The sequence below is a fragment of the Canis lupus genome, chromosome 10 (assembly GCF_003254725.2).
Source record: "Canis lupus dingo isolate Sandy chromosome 10, ASM325472v2, whole genome shotgun sequence".
Taxonomy (NCBI): domain Eukaryota; kingdom Metazoa; phylum Chordata; class Mammalia; order Carnivora; family Canidae; genus Canis; species Canis lupus.
The window spans coordinates 39,152,288-39,172,381 of NC_064252.1; the positions used below are offsets into that span (position 1 = coordinate 39,152,288).

The following is a 20,094-nucleotide window of genomic DNA, read 5'->3' on the forward strand; positions in this document are numbered from 1 at the left end:
TGAATATCAGGGAGTGAGAGCAAATAAAAATAATTGTCATTTCTCAGTTCTCCCTATATTTATCTTCTCTCCACAGAATGTCATTACCTTCGCTGGTGCTGAAGGCCATTCCTTGCTCGTCATACTGCACAGGTTCAATCAGTTGTTTTTTTGATTGAATAGTTACACTCCTACGAAATCTCTGCACAAATTCTTCTTCAGAACCACAGTGCAGTGTCAATAACCTTTCTAGCAGCCGAATAAACTGTGCATACTGCAGACAATAAAATAAAAATTCATTAGAAGATGCAAGTGTAATTGCATTTGCTAAATTTTTTCTATTTTTGTATACTTGATCTTTCCAATGTTGCTTTTCTTGATGAATTTTGACAGGATGACACTCCTGCACCTTCATGCTGCTTTTATAACAGCATGCAGATGCTGTACTTCCCCTGTGTATCCCTCAGTGCCCAATCTTTTCTTTTGAGAAACAAAAGGGACTTACCAAGCAAAGAAAAATCTGCTTCTCTGTATTGTCATTACAAGAAATTGAGATTTAAGTTCATTTTTAAAAAATATTTAGATGATCTTCAAGTGTAATTTCTACTCTTTTATTAACTGGATCGAGAGGAGGTTTAAAAATAATTTCCTGTTAAGTTATGTATAGTAAAATGGGAAGAGTTTGATTTTGAGAAAATGTACCTCTTAAATTATATTTCATAATACATTTGGCAAATATATCTTTAGCTGTTCAAGCTGTGTTACTTTAATGTTTATGATTTCCTTTAAAACCGAACAATCAAGCTATTTAAAAATTCAAGAGATACTTGACTTAAAGGGCAACCTCTTGAAATAAATTATCCCTGCTACTCTGTGCGTTTTTTTTAATAGTTCTCGAACATGTGATTAGAAAGTAAACAACTTGGTATTAACCCCTTAAAATTAGACACCAGAGTAATCATTCTAAAGTGTTTATGCAGAAGGAGACAACTAATACTCAAGATCCTTAGTTAATGTGGAGTGTGAAACCCAATTTTTGATAACCTTATTTGTGTTTTTGTCAATCTTGAAAATCATACTCCTCTTTGTCACCTCTGACTTTATCGTGAACATCTGCCATTAATAATTTGAAATGTGGAAACATCTCCACAGTAAGTTTAAAAAAGCCTGCTTTGGTTACTCTTCTTTGTGCTGTTACAATAGAAGAGAAGGGCATTTTCTAAGTAAGGGTGACAAGACTTCGCCACCTACAGTACCTGGACTGATAACAGCTCTGTTCTTGCCCTCTGTTTACAGGCCTGTGCCCTCTGCTGTCAGTGGTTCTCTCAATTCCACCGCACACTTGACTATGAACGTATGGATGGGTACTTACTAGTAGGGCATGGCCTTTCTGATAGGCTAGAGGTAAGGTTTAAGAAGTCTCTGCCTCCCTCATCTTGATACCAGTCAGTAGCTTCAGGATTTCTTCTGCTATCCAGTACCCCAAAGTACAGATGACTATCATCTACACATCTACTGTCAATGTATATGACATATATGTATCATTGTGTGTATGTACAGAAAATGTATATATTTGGTCTTCCCAGCAGCACACTTGTAAAAAAGTCTTTGGGCTACGTTTTTTTTTTTTTTTTTTTTTTTCCATTTTGAAAACAACAACCAAAAGCAAAAAAGGCAAACTTGTATTATAAAAATCAAAGTAGCCAGAAAACATAGGAAACAATGAAATGATGGGTTCAATGAAGAAGCAAAGAGAGATTTTTTCAGTTAGATCCAAATGCAGCAATAGAGACTTGGCAGTTAGGATATTAGAAATTAACTCCAGATCTACCGCTCACCAAATGCCTGACACCTTGTTAAGCAAATTGCAACGTTTCCAAATCATTAATTTATCCAATATGTTAAATGAGAAAAAGAGCAATTTAAGTACATGACTTAAAATCAACACGGGTGGCAAGGTACTAACAATGTTAGCCAGTGCCATGGAAGAAAAAAACCCTTTTTGGAACAATTTGTGAAATTTACACTCAAATCTTCTAGAAATAATCTAAATTTAGAACATCAACATGTTTAAAACATCAAATTTCCTCTGATAATATTGGCATATATTAGAGCATTTAGCAAAAGAACACTCCAATTAAAACCTAAAGCAGGGGGCACAAACTTTATAGGGTATAAGACTCACCTTGGGAGCTTGTTAAAAATACGAATTCCTGGGTGACAACCAGGTCTGAATCTTAGGAAACTACATTTTCAAAGCAGTTTTCTGGCTGTATTTCAAGTGATTCTGACATGGGTGGGTCTGCAGATTCTAAGACGAAAAATGCTGCCCTTCTAGATACTACACACAAGCAAGCCAGCGAGCAGCAAATTGCATAAAGACGACCATGTGCTCCATTCTTTTTCTACTTAACCTCCTTATACTCGTCATTATTAGCTTGTAAAATTAGCTATCTGCTTTACTGAAGGAGATGAAAAATGACATCTGCCACACTTCCCTAGAACAACTGGCAGAGGACATAAGGGCACTTACATAGGAGGATCTGGAGACTAGGCATGTCACCCTCCTGACCGCAATTCGGCCCTATGGCAGAGATCAACTATAAATATGTTTTAGAAAGGAACACCTGCCTCTAAGAAACATTACTGTGACGATCCTAAATACAGCAATTGTCTGCATTCCTGTGGCACAAGGTCCCCTTAAATTTAAAAGATTAATTACTCACATCTTGATCTGACAGTTTTTCCACTAACATTTCTTCTAGTTCCTCCTTAATCAGCCATCTGCTGTCAATCAGGTCTCTGTTAAAATATCACATATATTCTCTTTTAAATTAACCATGCAATTAGAGTTCTAGCACAGAAGATCCCACATATAGTAGCGATTCTTGATTGGGAAACAAATTTTTGTATTCTAGAGCATTAAGATTTCACCCAAATAAACTATTTTTGAGAAGTGTTATTTAATTCCCTCATCCTACTTTAGAAAAGACACCCAGTGTAGCAAACGTTTTGTTGGAGAACTTAAACACATTACTGTGGAACTCATTTGATACACAAAGCTACCAGGTTTCTTAAAAATGAACACTGCGCTTATTTTTTGTTATTTACTTCAAAGGAGATGTTATGGACACAAAGTTGTTCTGTCAGTGGACTAAAGTAATAATAAAATCCAAATAAAGAGCTAGCAGTTGTTATGTATGACCTCACCAAGAGATTCTTGAAGACCTGTGTCTTCTGAGTAAGAAGTTGAGTGCATTACCAGGCCAGGCTGACAGATCTAACCTATCACTATGTGTCCACTGGAAGTCCAAATCTTAACAATTACATGGCTTAATTATTTCTGCCATTTCAGTTAATAAGCAGTTATATAAACAAAAATTCTGAGGACATCTTCAAATAAGTGCCATTTAATACATCAATCTGGAATGAAGTAACATAAAGATAACACCTGTAACATCTACTTCCTCCCAAACAAAAAACTCAACTGTTATTTGACCCATAACTTTAATCATCAATGCTGAAATAAGGAACACATTTCTAGGCTTTAAGTATGCCTAAAAAACACGAATGATAAGTGGCATGTTTTTCGTTCAAATTTTTCACATATTTTAATGCGAGAGAAGAACTTACTTGGTTTTAGTTTTTTCTGAAAATAGACCTTTGGCTTGCAACTGATTCTGACGTTTTTCTACTTCTAGTAGCTTTCCATATGCTTCCTGTGGCAAATAAAATATACACGCTAAAATAAGAGCTATGGCACATTATGACTTCTACTTCCTATTTTCCCTGTGAGCATCCCACATTTCAGAAGGGACCTCCTTACAGAATCTAGCTGCACAGCAAATAATACTGAAAATAGTTTTTAATTATACTACTTCTCACTCAAACAAAAGGATGGTAGAGAGATGCCTGTGTGGCTCAGCGGTTGAGTGTCTGCCTTTGGCTCAGGGTGTGATCCCGGGGTCCCGGGATCAAGTCCTGCATCTGGCTCCCTGCATGGAGCTGCTTCTCTCCCTCTGCCTGTGTCTCGACCTCTCTTTCTCTGTGTCTCTCATGAATAAATAAATAAAATCTTAAAAAAAAAAAGGATGATAGAGTAATTTCAATGAGAATTTAGTATATGTAATGGTACAGGTTAACTGATTTTTAAATAACTCTGTAAGAAATTTACTCTATAATGAACTCTACAAAAACACTCCAGTGAGGTTGGTAAAAACAAAAGAAAGCTATGAACTATTTTCCTTTAAGTTCCATAAACAGGACCAAAAATTTTCCTGTCATAATTCATATAGCAATATATACTTTAAATTTAGGGAATTAACCAGCAAAGTTATGTTCCTCACACCATATTAGTCTATATCTTAAAAAGTTTTCTATTATATTTATTTTTTATTATTTGATTTCTTCCCATTAATTTACTTTCTAACAAAGTCTGTAAATGTATGCCACTTGTTAAATTGTAACATAAACAGGGGGGAAAACTGCCATTTTGTTAGAACTTGTAAAAAGCAATAATCTGGCAATGAAGAGTATCAATAAAATACGTTTTGCAGGAAATAATTACAAAAGTAGAAGCATGCAAATTGTCTCCCAGTTTTTTGACTGAGCAAGTTTTAATTGAGGACTCACATCCAGTACGTATGAATTAACTTATAATTTAACATAATCTACCATACTGGTACCTAATGAGTAGACATTTTCAAAGGATGAACCAGAGATGATATAAATAACATTTTTTCTTGCTGATCATGCCACCTTCCCGTCTCATTAGCTACTGTCAGATAATGAAGACACAACTTGTTACTGTAGCCATGTCCATCCATATCTCAAACAGTCTTAATAATTTCAAATTTCTGAGGGGCAACTTCTTGTGGGCTTTGATTAAACTACCATATATATCACAGGGTCTATGACAATAGTTTTTCTAAGAAAGGTGAAGTGTCCCTTTGCACCAGTCTCTGTATGCACCAGTATGTATACATTAACAGCATGCATGAGTATCTCAAAGTGAAACCATTACCAGTTCAGTAACTGTAAAGGGAAGTTTCCAGGGCAGCGGTAGCAGCGGCAGCAGCAGCAGCAGCAGCAGCAGCAGCACCATAGAAGTGTAGAACTGGTTTGAAATGTAATTTCTCAGGCCCCAAACCAGACTTTCAGATGAGGAACCTTTGGGGTGGGGTGGGGTGGGGGGGGCAGTGATCTGTTTTAATGATGACCCCAAGTGACATACACTAAAGTTTGGATCTAAACATCAGAAGTAGGGCAATCCCTGGGTGGCTCAGAGGTTTAGCGCCTGCCTTTGGCTCAGGGCATGATCCTGGAGTCCCGGGATCAAGTCCCACATCAGGCTCCCTGCGTGGAGCCTGCTTCTCCCTCTGCCTGTGTCTCTGCCTCTGCCTCTCTCTCTCTCTCTCTCTCTCTCTCTCTCCCCCCCGTCTTAAATGAATGAATGAATGAATGAATGAATAAATAAATAAATAAATAAATAAATAAATAATAAATTACCAAAAAAAAAAAACACAACACATCAGCAGTACCAAGAATCTAGTTCAACATAATATAGCAAAGGGAAAATTCAGTTAATTCTATTCTAGTGTCCATATTAAGTGTAACAATCTCTATAACGATATTCCAAGTACATCCATTGCCTGTAGAAAACTACAACTAGGGATCCCTGGGTGGTGCAGCGGTTTGGCGCCTGCCTTTGGCCCAAGGCGTGATCCTGGAGACCCGGGATCGAATCCCACATCGGGCTCCCGGTGCATGGAGCCTGCTTCTCCCTCTGCCTGTGTCTCTGCCTCTCCCTCTCTCTCTCTCTCTGTGTGACTATCATAAATAAATAAAAATTAAAAAAAAAAAAGAAAGAAAACTACAACTGTCTACCCAAAGAAAACAAACATGAATGTGAACCATCCACATGTGGTATGTATATCTGCTACTCAACTTAAAATTTTACAATTTATCTCCCAAGAATTGGCAAGCCTCATTTGACTTTTAACTCATTTTAAAAGGCTAAGTAAGATACTGGATTGTGACTCCAACTGAATACCATATCAGAACAATTTCTGTGTCTGTTTCTAGAAAGCAATTGTCAAATGCTCTGAACAGGTAAAATAAAGGAAGAAATAACAATCCACAAGACGAATCCTGCCCTACTTGTACAAAGCAGACCGACACAGCACAAGTGGCATCTCTCTTGCACCTGGCACCAAGCTGTCAGCAGGTCGACCTCAACCACATTGCTATACCCTTGGGGCTCTGGTGAAGGAATAGCACCAGTCTCTCTGGTCTGCTCCAGAGCCTGGACGTTCTGAGGGTACGTAAATCAGAGATGTCGTATCTTTCAAATCCAGCTAAAAAAAATATGAATCTAAGAGAACACCACCAGCAGTAATAAGATGCCTTCCCCAGCTTGTAAGGCTGTTATTTTCTGGAACAACTATGGCAAGTAGAAAATAATAGTAATAACAGACCTGCCTCATAGTCCATTTTAGTCCATGTGTGGACTACTAAAGTCATCATCATTTTCTAGTGACTCTGGACAGACTTTTAAGTCCATACACTTCTTCACACATTTTTTTTTTTAAATCATGCTATTACCTTCCATTGTTATATTTAGCTCCATAATCATTTTTAAACAGTGGAAGTGAAATAATCAGGAAAAAATGTGTACCATGAAAAACCCAACCATGAATAGTACATGTCAAATTTTAAACATGGTCAATTCTATTCATTTACAGCAGATGCTTACACTTTGGTGGTTGTAATCCATCGAATTACATAATTCTCATTAAGATACCCTAACCATTTCTTTAAATAGGAAAACGTGTCAAGTATTTAGCACAGTACCTGACCTATAGTAATGGTCAAGAAATGACAGCAGGGGGGAGATATGGCTTTCAAGAGTCTAACAACTGAAACAATTTTACTGGTGTACCGTTTCTACTTATTCTTTCTCTTTTATATAATAAAACCACTCTAGAGATTCTATCTTGGTTAGTTAAGGACAACAGTTCTCTAGAAAGTAGATTCTATAGCTTCAGCTCCTTGAAGGGATGTGTACTAACCTGCATCAAAAAAATCCCTGAGGGTATAAAATATGCCAGGAACTGTCAACATCACAGATTATCACTGGTAGCTTCTGGTATATTGTTAAGTTTCCACTTAATTTTTAAAGGACACTAGAGAATTAGTGTGACCCCACCTACACTAAGTTTATATACTGTATTTAATAGTATAATTTTCAAATATGACAGGAATAACCCAGATGTGAAATGCTGAATCATTAATCACAGCTATGATTAATATTTCATAAAATCAAAGCAAGCCTATCCACCCCTCGTGTCATCAGATTTCCATAATGTATGAGTCAAATTTAGAAGGTGCCTAATTTGAAAATACCAGATGCTCAGGTTGCAGAAAAGGGATGCTTAAACTAAACCCTTCCAAGAGCATGAGCAATATGATTTTTGGTATCTTTCTAAAATCTGTTTTGGCTATATTAATCATGCAGAAATTCCAATTTTAGGAAGGGTAAACAAATAACATTTCTTGTGGGGGTGGTACAGGAAAAGTCAACTATATTTTGATACTCAAAACATACAATAATAAACGAATAGTAATTATCATCTTAGATACTAGTTAAATAACAGAAAACTAACGGACTTAAAATACGTATTTGTCAAAAAAAAATCACAGAAAATCATATTTCCTAAGTAGTAATCTTCTCAATTGTTTAGCTATTGGCATATACAATGAAATAAAATGAAATAAACATAATATATAATTTACTTATCATGGTTATTGTTATTTATCTAATGTTTCAAGAGACATACTGCTATCACAGACCCTTGCTATCACTTAGTGAAAACAATATGCTATATATATAGTTTTAAAAGAGCATGCAAAGATTTGTCAGTACTGCTCTGTACCTTTTTAAAAATCAGCATTTTGCAGTTTTAAAGGAGTTATTTCGTAATACCTCATTGTGAGAAGGGTTACTATTTAAAATTTCATTTTTAAAGATAAAGGCACTAAACTGAAAGTTTTCAATATTCACTACAAGGTTACAAAGACAATGCAAACTATATAAGGATTTTGTGGCACTAAGTCCCCAGGACTTTTGCTTACTGGAGTCTGGAATCTTCACATAGTCAAGATGCTTCTGGGGTTGCTGTTCTCATGCTTTATGAACATAGAAGGTTACTTAAGTCATTTAAAACAAACCAGAGAATTTCTAAATAAGCCAGCCTTCTTTCAAAAGGCAAATGAATGCTGTTTATGTGTAAATTATCAGGATTAGAATTAACTTGGGTTTTCTTTCAAATTTTAACTTTTCACTTCAGCAGTATAGTTTAAATAATATATAATGATCTACTTATTTAATTTCAAACTTCTTTGGGTACAGATTTCATCTGTGGCCATGTAATTCCTTCAATTTACAGAAATACTTTGAAAATATTCCATTGTTTACTGTAAAACGAGTCCTAAAAATGAGGCTTTTATATGATAATCACGGATGCAGTAAAAACTGCATCTATAAAGAGATGCACAACCATATCATAGAAATTGGGGTGAGGGAGTTTGTGTAAAATTTCAGCAAATGCCTATGGTATCTGAAAACTGATTTTTTCAATGTCTGTACAGCCTTTCACAAGCATTAGTCTCATGGAAGATTAAAAGGTGCCCTGGAGGGGCACTTGGATACATCAGTGGTTGAGTGTCTGCCTTTGGCTCAGGTCGTGATCCAGAGGTCCGGGGACTGAGTCCCGCATCAGGCTTCTGCTTCTCCTTCTGCTTATGAATCTGCCTTTCTCTCTGTGTCTCTCATGAATAAATTAATACAATCTTAAAGAAATTAAATAAGATAAAATAAAATAAAAGGTGCCCTGGGTACAAAGGGTTCTGTGACTGGATGCAGTAGGTTACTGCAACAGGCTTCTTTACTGCTGAACTTTATCATGCTATCACATAGCTCCTAGGACATGTTTTCCTAGGACACAATGGGTGGCACTGCCAGCTCACTTTGTGGCAGAACCTTTTTCATGAAAAGTATTTTATAACCTGTGTTTCTTAGCAAACACTTTGGGAAAGGCTGCAGTGGACATGACTGGACTTCACGAATCATAGTTTACAAAGGGTTCCCACTTCAGAGTCAAACTATCACCTCTTGTAATGAACTTTAATCTTCAATTCGCTTTTAGTGAATGACTTTAAAAATTTTCAAAAACATGTATATAACGAGTAAACCTGAATTAACGTTTTTCCTACAATTAAAGGCCCTGCCCATACTCAACCATGACTAGCCAGGTTGTAAATGTCTTGCTCATGGGTATAGCCTTCTTCATCACCAGCATAGCCAGCTTGGACAGGCTCCGGATGTGGACAAGGGGTATCCCCCCCAATCAAGCTGGCAGGCCCTAAGGGCAGACAGACCACCCCTCAGGCCTGTCCCTTGACTACACACACACAGTTTTCTCCCTCATCTAGACCAAGGCTATTCACAGCTCACTTGTGCCATGGCATAGCGTTTTCTTTTCTGCACATACACATATTATCCTCTTTAAAAATTCTTTCCATTCCTTTACACTTTGACTCAGTTGTTTCAAGAAACTTCTCTTCTTCTGCCTCTGTTTCCTCCTTCTGCTCCTGAAATCCTAAGCTGAAACTCTAAATTATGCCTGAAAAGTATACAAGTTCTACTTGTCACATGGCTCTTAAGGAAATGGAAGCCATCCATTTTGGATGAGAAAAGACAGATGAGCCAGTACCATCAAAATTGGGAGCTCCCTTTCAGTACTCAACAATCCGATCCTTCGAGAAACTCCTTAAGTGTCTTATTTCTCCTTAAACTACTTTTTACTGTTTAAGACACTCCTTGTTTACACTATCCTATACTTTTTACATTATGTATGCACACCATATTCACTCACTACAGTGTAAAATAAGTGGGTTTTTTCACTTTCCCAGAAACCTGAAGACATACATTGTATCCACAGGAAAAAGGGAGTTCCAAGGAAGGTGGTAACAACCTTTGGAAAGTAACACATTTACAAAGTCTGAGACAACATGGATCAGCACGTTTCTTCCACTTCAGGCTTTCCTATTATGCTTCACCTCTGGGCAGGAACAATAAATTGCTTCTTTCTTCTTGTCCTCATCTCCCCTGAAATGCTTCTCCACAAAGACCGGATGGGCTGATGATAGGCCAATTGGAACCAGTGTTCACTAAAGCACTGTATGTTATCCTTAACTGCAAGCCACATCAGGACTCTCTTGTATTAGTTTCTGTGAGGTAATATATAAGCTTATTATACAAACAGTGACCAAATACTAAAAAGAGGAATTGGCATTATTACAGAAGAGAAGAAGGTTAATTGATGTCAGAAAGGTCTCTTGGGCAAAACTGCACACATGCTTTAGATCTGTGAGTTGTTTGTCAAAAAGCTTGGCTCATGACTGCCATGCTTCACACAATTACAGGTGGCCAATGATAAAAACCTAGTTTGGTTTAGGGTCTTTTTACCCCTTCACATGGTCAGAAACGGTAACAACAAACATATATTTCTAAGCATTTGAGGCCTGCCACAGTCTTTGGGGGCTGACTCCTTGCTGCAGTGGGACAGTAGGAGGGGGCGATCACCCTCCCACAGAACAGAAGGGTATCCGCCCTTCATCCCAAGAGAATGCAGAACAAAGGAGTGAGCAAACACACGAAGCAATTTCCAGTTTTATTCTTTTTCTTTATACCCAATGCCTGACTTCCCTACAAAATTGCCTGTTAAGTGACCAGTGGATATTTAGTCACACGCTATTGCAAAGTAACAGTCTCTAGGAGGACGTTCACCTGCATGACCTAGGAAATGTGCCTGGTAGGACTGCAGTTGTTAATTAATAATACTGGCCAGACAGGACACTAAAGTGATCGGCATAAGAAGTTTTGGAAACACAAGGTTTTATTAATTATCTGAATTAAAATGCTCCAGGTAAACCAAAAGATCTACAATTCATACGTGTAAACTGTTCTGATGAGCAATACAACCAATGCTAAGCCCCATACTGCTTGGGGAGTCAAAACTCCCAACAAAATAAACAGACCTAAATTACTGAGTTTGACTAAAATCGAAAAGCCCAAAGAATTCTGCTCTACGTAACAGAAACTATTACTCAAAAAGGAAAACCAAAACAAAACCCCAAACCTTTATTAATCAGATGTAATTTGACATTTCAGTCAGCGTACAGTCGTATTTTATCCACTGAGAAACCGACTGGTTTCTCTAGCAGTACCTTTCTAAAACACATAAACCAACCCAAATAGAAGTTAGGCCTCTTCTACAATGTGTAATTTCTTCATTATGATGGAATGCAACAAAATATCTTGCCCTTGGGTTGCTCAGTTTCAGCCCAAACAAATGCAAATGGCTTGTCAGATGACAGCTGTTTGATAAGGCTCCTCTACAAGACCTGCATGCTTTACTTTTTTCCGTGAAACTCGGGATGAAAGGCAGAAGGCAGGAAGAGAATTAATGTAGCATACAGTCTAAAGGCAATGCTACAACCGTGATTAAGTAGAAAAGTTAAAAGGCACAGATTTTCCACAGCTTCGCTGTGTGCAACCCATCCGTGTAACAAGTTGACAGGCCTAGCGCGTCAGCTCCATCATCCCCTCCGACAGCTAAAACGCAGCACTGCATCCCTTTTCAGAGAAAATTTGCGTCTGCACCATGAAGCGTTGTACATTATTTCTTAGCACTGCAGGGGGCTCAAGTCCATATGGAACCTTCACAAATATTACCACAGATCAAACCGGCGGCATTGGGAGGCAGATTTGACATACCTATTTAAATGAACAGCAGGGGTCCTCGGGCAGCCTCGGGCTGCGGAGAAGCTCGGCGGAGAGCCAGCCCGGCTCCATTAGTCAGCAAAGACACACTCTACATTTATCATTCATTTCATTTCTGCCAGGGCAAGAAGCTCATTTGCCCAAGGTCAACAAAAAGCGAAAAGAAGGTTTTCTTTTTTTTTTTTTCCCCAAGAAATAAATGTACCTGACAAGTGAGGATTTTGTCCTTTGGGTGTGTGGAGCACAAATAAACACCAGAGAGTTCTAAAAGCGCCGAGTGAATGTGTGCCTGGGATTCAGGCAACCTGAAAGCTGACTGAGGACGTGGGGGGAGGGGGAGGGGGAAAGCCTGCTGAATGTTTTTGCAACTTTCAAAAATCATGTAATGAAGAAATAAAATCCGACATCGTGTTCTTAAAGGAAAATGGGGTCTGTTGTAAAAAACTGGGTATTAGCAATCTAGCCGTTTTGTTCACAGTACCCGAGGGAACCCCCAAATTTGCACACTATCAAACACTTAGAGCTCTGAAACAAAATAAAAGCCGTTCCCAAGGACACTTGAACCCAGTTGCAAGTCAAAGTGTAATAAAACCATTTCTTAGGTCTTTCGGAGGCACAGATTCTAGACTCATAAGGCTGCATTCGTTTCTGAAAAGCTAAAACTGTGTATGAATAAACAAAAAGTACAGAGGACAATCTGACTCTCTCCATGGTAAATGCCTCACAGCCCATGACAGCAGCATATCCTCGCCCCTTTCCTGCTTCGTGCCTTACCTTCAATACACACACATGCATTATTACTGAGTGGGGCATCTATCTCCTACAATGATCTCAATCTGTAAGTAGCAGCATTTTAAGGCCAAACCATCCTGATATAAATTCTATGATGCTTATTTACCTTCAGCAAAAATGAACAAATAAAATAGTCTTTTGACATACTGCCTTATCTCTAGAGGTCTTAGTTCCATTCAATATGAAACATACTAGGTGATCCTGAAGCTGAGCAAAATGTCTGGTACACTTAGCTTACAGTTCATATTATTAATCATCGATATAATATACTTACATGCATTAATGAATAATACGCCTGTTTGCCAGTATAAAAGAGAAAATGAAATGGACGGCCATCTTCTCCCCATTGGATTGCTAATAAAAAGCCAGATGAAAACAAATAAAAATAAAAATGTATACAGAGACCAAATAGCTATACTTAACAGAAGTTAAAAGACATGTCTACAATTCTGATTAACTTTTAAAATGACAAAACAGCTTTAATATTTAGGTCAGCATGTTTAACATGTAAATATTTAGAATATTTAATATTCCATATCATTAACATAAAACAATGTTTATGCCTGATAAAATATTCCTATATATTTCATTATGAGAATTTCTAGAACCTGTTTTAAATAAACACATAAAACAGCAAAAATCATCTTGTTAGAACAAAGAAATTAGGTTTGGCTGTAAATATAACACGGTCTCATATTCTTAAAAAGGGAAACTGATAGAGTTAATGTCGTTACACATTCAGAAAATTAGGAAAAGGCATAATATAACAAAGAAAAAAACTAAATGGATTTTTCCATGCCACATTGTTGTTCCAACTCTGTGGTGACATACCTCAGAGAGTTTCAATGTCTAAAACAGAAGGGGCCCCCACAAGGTGTTATGTGTAATTCCTTTTGAAATACAGATGGTCATTCACATCTAATAAACACCAAATGAACAGGAATGGAGTCACTGTAGTAAATAAACCAAACCTGACTCCACATCCTTTGCCCTTATTTCTACCAAGTTGTTTCTGTTAACCATTTCTGGAAACTCCAATACATTAAAAGTACACTTCTCTGTCAATTACAGAAATTGAAAACTCTTTTCTCTCAATCTGTCATTTACTTTTTTTTTTTGTTTAAGAGACAGCATCTTTCTTCTTCTTTTTTTTTTTTTTTTTTTAAAGGAACAAGGTACTTTATCTTTTGGGCAGGTGGACAAACACCAAGAGCTTCAATGTGTTTAAATCCTGTGTCACCTTTTAATTTGGTTTACAGTGTCTTTCATAATCAAGAAGTTTAAAATATATGTGTACTGTAGAATCTGTCATTGTCCTCTTGGCTGATTTCCACTATCACCCCTACTAAGGAGCCTTGTTAGACATCTTTTCCCTAACTGCCTCCCTCCTCAAGAACTTTTAATATCACACATATACTGTGTATCTGTTGATGTACACAGTGGCCCTTTGAAGGTCCATAAACATTCTAACAGCTCAGACTTTTCTCACCTCCTATGGATTCATTTATGCCCTCTCCCGGACAACACCACTCCTATGGAGAGAGCATGCTTTAAGACTTTGGGCTTTCTAAAAACTATTTTTCTATATTTTCTTCTGGAATTTGAATTTTTTTCATGTTCAGAAATTTCACCTATCTGAAATCTATGTTCATCAGGCAGAAACCCAAGTTATCAATTACCTTGTCCAGCAAAGAGTCATTATCCCACTATCTTGTATCATTATTACAAGAGCAAGAATGAGCAGAGGGAAGGGCCAAGGGAGAAGAAAGTATCTCAAGCCGACTCCACATGGGGCTTGATCTCATGACCCAAGATCACGAACTGAACCAAAACCAAGAGTCAGACACTTAAGAGTGCACCACCCAGATGCTCCACTACGCTCTTCTGTTGAAATACCATCTGTACAGTGAGTAGGATATTTTTGTCTTCTGAGGATAACTGACATTACACATAGGCCACTTTAAGTGAATATATTTAAAACAAAGCCCAAAATTTCATAATAAACTACGAAGAAAAATCAATTTTGATAGGGATTTTTGCTTAAAAAAGGAAACCAGATTCTTATATGCCATTGGCTATGGATGAATTAAATACTTCAGGGGATCCCTGGGTGGCTCAGCGGTTTGGTACCTGCCTTTGGCCCAGGGCATGATCCTGGGGTCCTGGGATCGAGTCCCGTGTTGGGCTCCCGGCATGGAGCCTGCTTCTCCCACCTCCTGTGTCTCTGCCTCTCTCTCTCTCATGAATAAATAAATAAATCTTTTTTTAAAAAATAAATACCTTGCCAACATCGTTTTCATAGACTTCATGAAATCCTGTATATCTTCCAAATAACTTCACTATGTAATTCATTTTCATTGTATTGCTAAGGCAGTTAGACAAATAACATGGTTGCAGGTAAGAGACTACCTTAAAACTTGGGAGGTGATGTTGAGCTGGGTCTCATTGCACGTCTGAGTATGTGAGTATGTAGTGATGTATGAGTATGTATATACTTGACTTCATAATATTTCATTCAATCTAAGATATTACAGATTTAAGATGCCCCATCATGCATCTTATACAAAGGAAAAAATGTTGATCATTATAGTTTACATTAATTGTAAAATGAATCCAGTTGTCAAATGTTAAAACTGAAAAAACTCAGAATTCACAAAATATGGCATAAACAAACATGCTGATGCTGAATACTCTAATCTGACCCACTGGTCTGTCAGAATACTGCACCACTGCCATCATTTGATTAAAATAAGCTTTTTGCTGCATTTTGATAGCTGGTAGGGTGTTTCCTACATTATTCTTATTTCTCTTTAAAAAATGTCTTGCTGCTTCTTGAACATTTACTCTCTCAAATAAAGTGCAGAAGTTTTTTCCAAAAGTCCTAGCGGGACTTTGATAAAAAATTTATTACAGTTATTAATAGTTTTTAAAGAAGCAACCTTGCAGTATCTTTCCTTAGAGGAACATGAAATCTTTTCTCTAGCTGTTAGAGTTTCACTTATGAGCTTTAAGTTTTATAATTTTCTACATAAAACTCTTGCATATTTTTATAAGTTTTATCTGTATTTTTGTTTTTCTTGACACTGCCCTCATTTAATTATTTTCTATAAAATTAACTTTATTACACAATATATACCCTTCTTTCACTACTTTTTCAACAGACTTTTTTAACAGTTCACAGCAGAGTTGAGAGTAAAGTAGAGATTTCCTATATACCATCTTTGCCCCCACATATGCATAGCCACCTCCCCTACCCTTGTGGTACTTTTGTTATAAGTGATGAAACTACTCTGGCACATCATTATCACTCTAAGTCCAGAGTTCACATTACGGTTTACTTGTGCTGCATACTCGGTGGGTTTGGATCCATCACTATAATATCACAGAGTAGTTTCAGAGCCCTAAGAATCCTGTGTTCGGAGTGCCTGGGTGGCTCAGTGGTTGAGCATCTGCCTTCAGCTCAGGTTGGATACCAGGGAAGTACCACATCAGGCTCCTCACAGAGAGCCTGCTTCTCCCTCTACCTGTGTCTCTGCCTCTGTGTCTCTCATGAATAAATAAAATCTTAAAAAAAAAAAAAAAAAAAAGAATTCTCTGTGTTCCACCTACTCCCCTTCACCGCTGGCAACCACTAATGTTTCCACTGCTTCCATAGTTTAGCCTTTTCCAGAATGTCATATACTTAGAACCATACGGTAGGTACCCATTGCAGATTGGCTTCTTTCACTTGGTCATTTGCATTTAAGTCTCTTCCCTGTCTTCTCATGGCTTGATAGCACCTTTCTTTCTAGTGCTAAAGAATATTCCACTGTCTATTGATACCACAGTTTAATTACCCATTCATATGCCAAAGGACACCTTGGTTACTTCCAAGTTTCAGCAATAATGAACAGAGCTGCTATAAACATCTGTCTGCAGGTTTCTGTGTGGATTTAAGAGTTCAATCCCTCTGGATAAATACCAAGGAACACAAATGCTGGATTGTATAGAAGAGTATGTTTAGAAATCGCCAAACTATCTTTCCAAGTGTTTGTAGCATTTTTGCATTTCCATCAGTGATGAATGAGAACTCCTGTTGATCAACATCCTTGGACAATTTGGTGGTATCAGTGTTGTGGATTTTGGCCATTCTAATAGGTGTGTAGTGGTATCTCACTGTTGCTTTAATTGGTATTTCCCTGATGTGAAGCATCTTTTCATATGCTTGTTTGCCATGTATACACGTTCTGTGGTATCTAATAAGAACTTCGGCCAATTTTTAAATTGGTCACTGGTTTTCTCACTGTTGAGTTTAAGAGTTCCTTGTGTATTTTGGATAACAGTCTTTTATCAGGTATGCCTTTTCCAAATATTTTCTACAACCTGTGGCTTGTCTTTTCATTCTCTTGACAGTGTCTTTCTCACAGCAGAAAGTTTTAATTTTAATGAAATCCAGCTTCTCCTTTGGTGTTGTATATAAAAAGCCATGGCCAAACCCAAGGTCTTCTGGGTTATTAATTATTGATTCAATTTCTTTAATTGATATAGGCCTATTCAAATTGTCTATTTCTGCTGTAAGTTGTGGCAGATTGTATCTAATCTACAAGGAATTGGTCCACTTCACGTAGGTTATCAAATCTATAGGCACAGAGTTGTTCACAGTATTCCTTGATTATCCTTTTAATGTCTCTGGGATCTGCAGCGGTATCCCCTCTTTCATTTCTGGTACTAGTAATCTGTGTCCTTGCTCCTTTCTTTCAAGTAGGACACTAGAGGCTCATCGATTTTACTGATAAAATAAAACTGACATATAAAATCTATTATCAAAGAACCAGCTTTTGTTGATTTTCTCCACTGCTTTCCTGTTTTTAACTTCACTGACTTTTGCTGTAATTTTTATCAATTCTTTCTTCTACTTCCTTTGGATTTAATTTGCTCTTCTTTGTCTAGTTTCCTAAGATGGAAGCTTAGATAAGTGATTTCAGATAGTCTTTTCTACTACACACATTCAATGCTATAAATTTCCCTCTGAACGCTTCTTTGCTCACTCTTTTTATAAAGATTAAATATTAGAATTCACTTGCCAGAGGCAAAGCTGAAGTTTATTGTTCTAAACTCTTTCAGTACATTTACCTATGTCTATCTACTGAAATACAGAGGACTGTCTGCATGTTTTTTAAAAACACAAATGGTATTAGGCTGTATTTACTTCCTATAGATTATTTGTTTTCCCCTCCCCCAAAATTCATTTTGGAACCTAATCCCTGATGTGCTGGTATTTTGGTGTGGGGCCTTTGGGAGGTGATCAGGTCATAGGGGCAAAGCCCTCATAAACAGGATGAGTGACTTCACAGAAGGAACCCCAGAGATCCTGGGTCCCTTCACCATGTGAGGACACAGGGAAAGATAGTGGTCTATGAGCCAAGAAGCAGGCTCTCACCTGGTGTCTTGATTTTGGACTTTCCAGCCTCTAGGACTAGGAAAAATAAATTTCTGGGGTTTATACACCACCCAGTGTATGGTAGCTTGAATGGACTAAGACAACACTACACCATTTTCACTTCCTTTTCTCACCTAACAGCGTGTCTTATCTGTACTAATACAACTAGAACTACTTCTTTCTTTTTTTTGGAGAGCAAGAGGTGAGAGAGACAGGGTGCACAGGTGAGCAAGCATCAATGAGTCTGGGCAGGGAGTAGGGGCAGAGGGAGAGGGAGAGGGAGAATCTTAAGTAGGCTCCAGTATCAGTGCAGAGCCCAACACAAGGCTGGATCTCAAAACTCTGAGATCATGGCCTAAACTGAAATTAAGAGTCAGACACTTAAAAAAGACTAAGCCACTCAGGCACCCCTGGAACTACCTCTCTTGATCATCAGTATACTACTCTATAGTAGAATTCTCTGATGGTTTAGTTAGCTACCCTAAATTTTTGCTGATATATAATATTTACAATTTTTAATCTGATAAGTGATAATGACCACCTGTCATTTTAATAGAACACTGTTTCTGATCTGATAATTTCCTATGTTTACTACTTGTATTTTCGTTTATGAATAACCTACTTTGTTGGATACTTAACTGACTGTGCCCCTGTTGCTTTTTAAATTTATGCTTTTTCCCAAAGAGAATTTGAATTTTAAAATAGATTATTTATTGATCTTTGTCCTCTGCATTTTTGTATGACTTAAGGGTATAACATTATCCATTATTTGACAGTTATATGTTTATCCTCCAACTAGCCATTTTATTAAATTCTATTTTAGAATGTAAATTTCTTAATTCCAAAATCATAATGAACTTTTAAGGAATGGTAGTGGTACCACCTGGGCTGCCCTATTCAAATTCTTTAGAGCCTTATTTAACAGCTTTTCCTATGAACATCTCAATGTTAAATGCATGGTACAAAAAGGCTCACCATGGTCGTCAAATCCATTTAAAAGATATTAGATTCCATTAATATAAATTAACATTCTTGTCTCATCAAACCACTCTTCAACTTCCTCGAATTCTATTTCATCTAGTGTTAGGTGCTATTCCTTGTGTGTGTCATCAATCTGGTATATATCTTTGTTTTTTCTGATATTTTTATCACTTGTCTTAAACAATGGAGCAGGATTTTTATGTTAACTCAATCTGGAAGCTTCTATCTTTTAAGAAAGGAAGTAACAGCACTTTACAACAATTATAAACTATTCAAATCTAAATTTCACTGATATTTCTTAACACGAAAATTAGTTTGTCACATGTTTACAAAGTACAAAATTGGTAGGTAGGTGGCAAAAAATATTTTGCTAATTCTAAAGGAATCCCGTCTAAATACAGTTAACTACAATGTAATAAAATCCTACGATACTAACATAGTTCCAAAAAAACAGGAGCATTTTGCAGGGATGTCTAGGAGTTTCAGTTGTTACATTCCAGCTGATAGTAATAAACTTCTAAGAAGCTGGTATGATTTGAAAGAAATAGTTTCAGAGGGGCAGATGTACAATAGATGCAACTAGTAGATAGAGATACACAAAGAGAAGACATGTAAATGAGGAGCCTGTGAAGCTGAAAAATAGGGAAGCCACTAACAATAATTTTTTAAAAGTCAGTTATAACATTTACAGAAATCCACTAAATTTAAGTTTCTATGCCTTGTATATAGTTTTGTTTCAATAAGCCTGAGCTGCATCTTTAAAGTGACATACACTTGTAATACAGCCTTCATTTATTATCTCCCCAAGAGCTATCAACTGAAATGATATTATAGTTTATAATCAACTATGTCAAAGAATTCAGGAAAATATAAAACACAATACAGTTATGAAAAGACCCTTAATTTTTATAACAAGATTCAAAATAAAAGTTCAAAGAGTAAAATGGAGCAGCAGAATGGAAGCAGGCCTAGCTCTGGGGACGCCCATGTGGCTCAGCCTGTTAAACATCTACCTTCGGCTCGGGTCATGGTCCAAGGGTCCTGAGATCGAGCCCCACAATCAATCGCTCTACTCAGC

General features: G+C 37.1%; 1 protein-coding gene across 1 annotated transcript in view; it reads right to left on the reverse strand.

Moving 5' to 3' along the window:
* MRPS9 (mitochondrial ribosomal protein S9) overlaps window positions 1-20,094 on the reverse strand; it is a 62,733-nt gene that overhangs the window by 7,139 nt on the left and 35,500 nt on the right. Inside the window, exons 5-8 of the mRNA XM_025463135.3 lie at window positions 12,891-12,970; window positions 3,613-3,698; window positions 2,706-2,781; window positions 88-253 (exon numbers count right to left, since the gene is read on the reverse strand). Coding sequence (XP_025318920.1) covers window positions 88-253; window positions 2,706-2,781; window positions 3,613-3,698; window positions 12,891-12,970 — 408 coding nt within the window. The remainder of the gene's footprint in view (window positions 1-87; window positions 254-2,705; window positions 2,782-3,612; window positions 3,699-12,890; window positions 12,971-20,094) is intronic.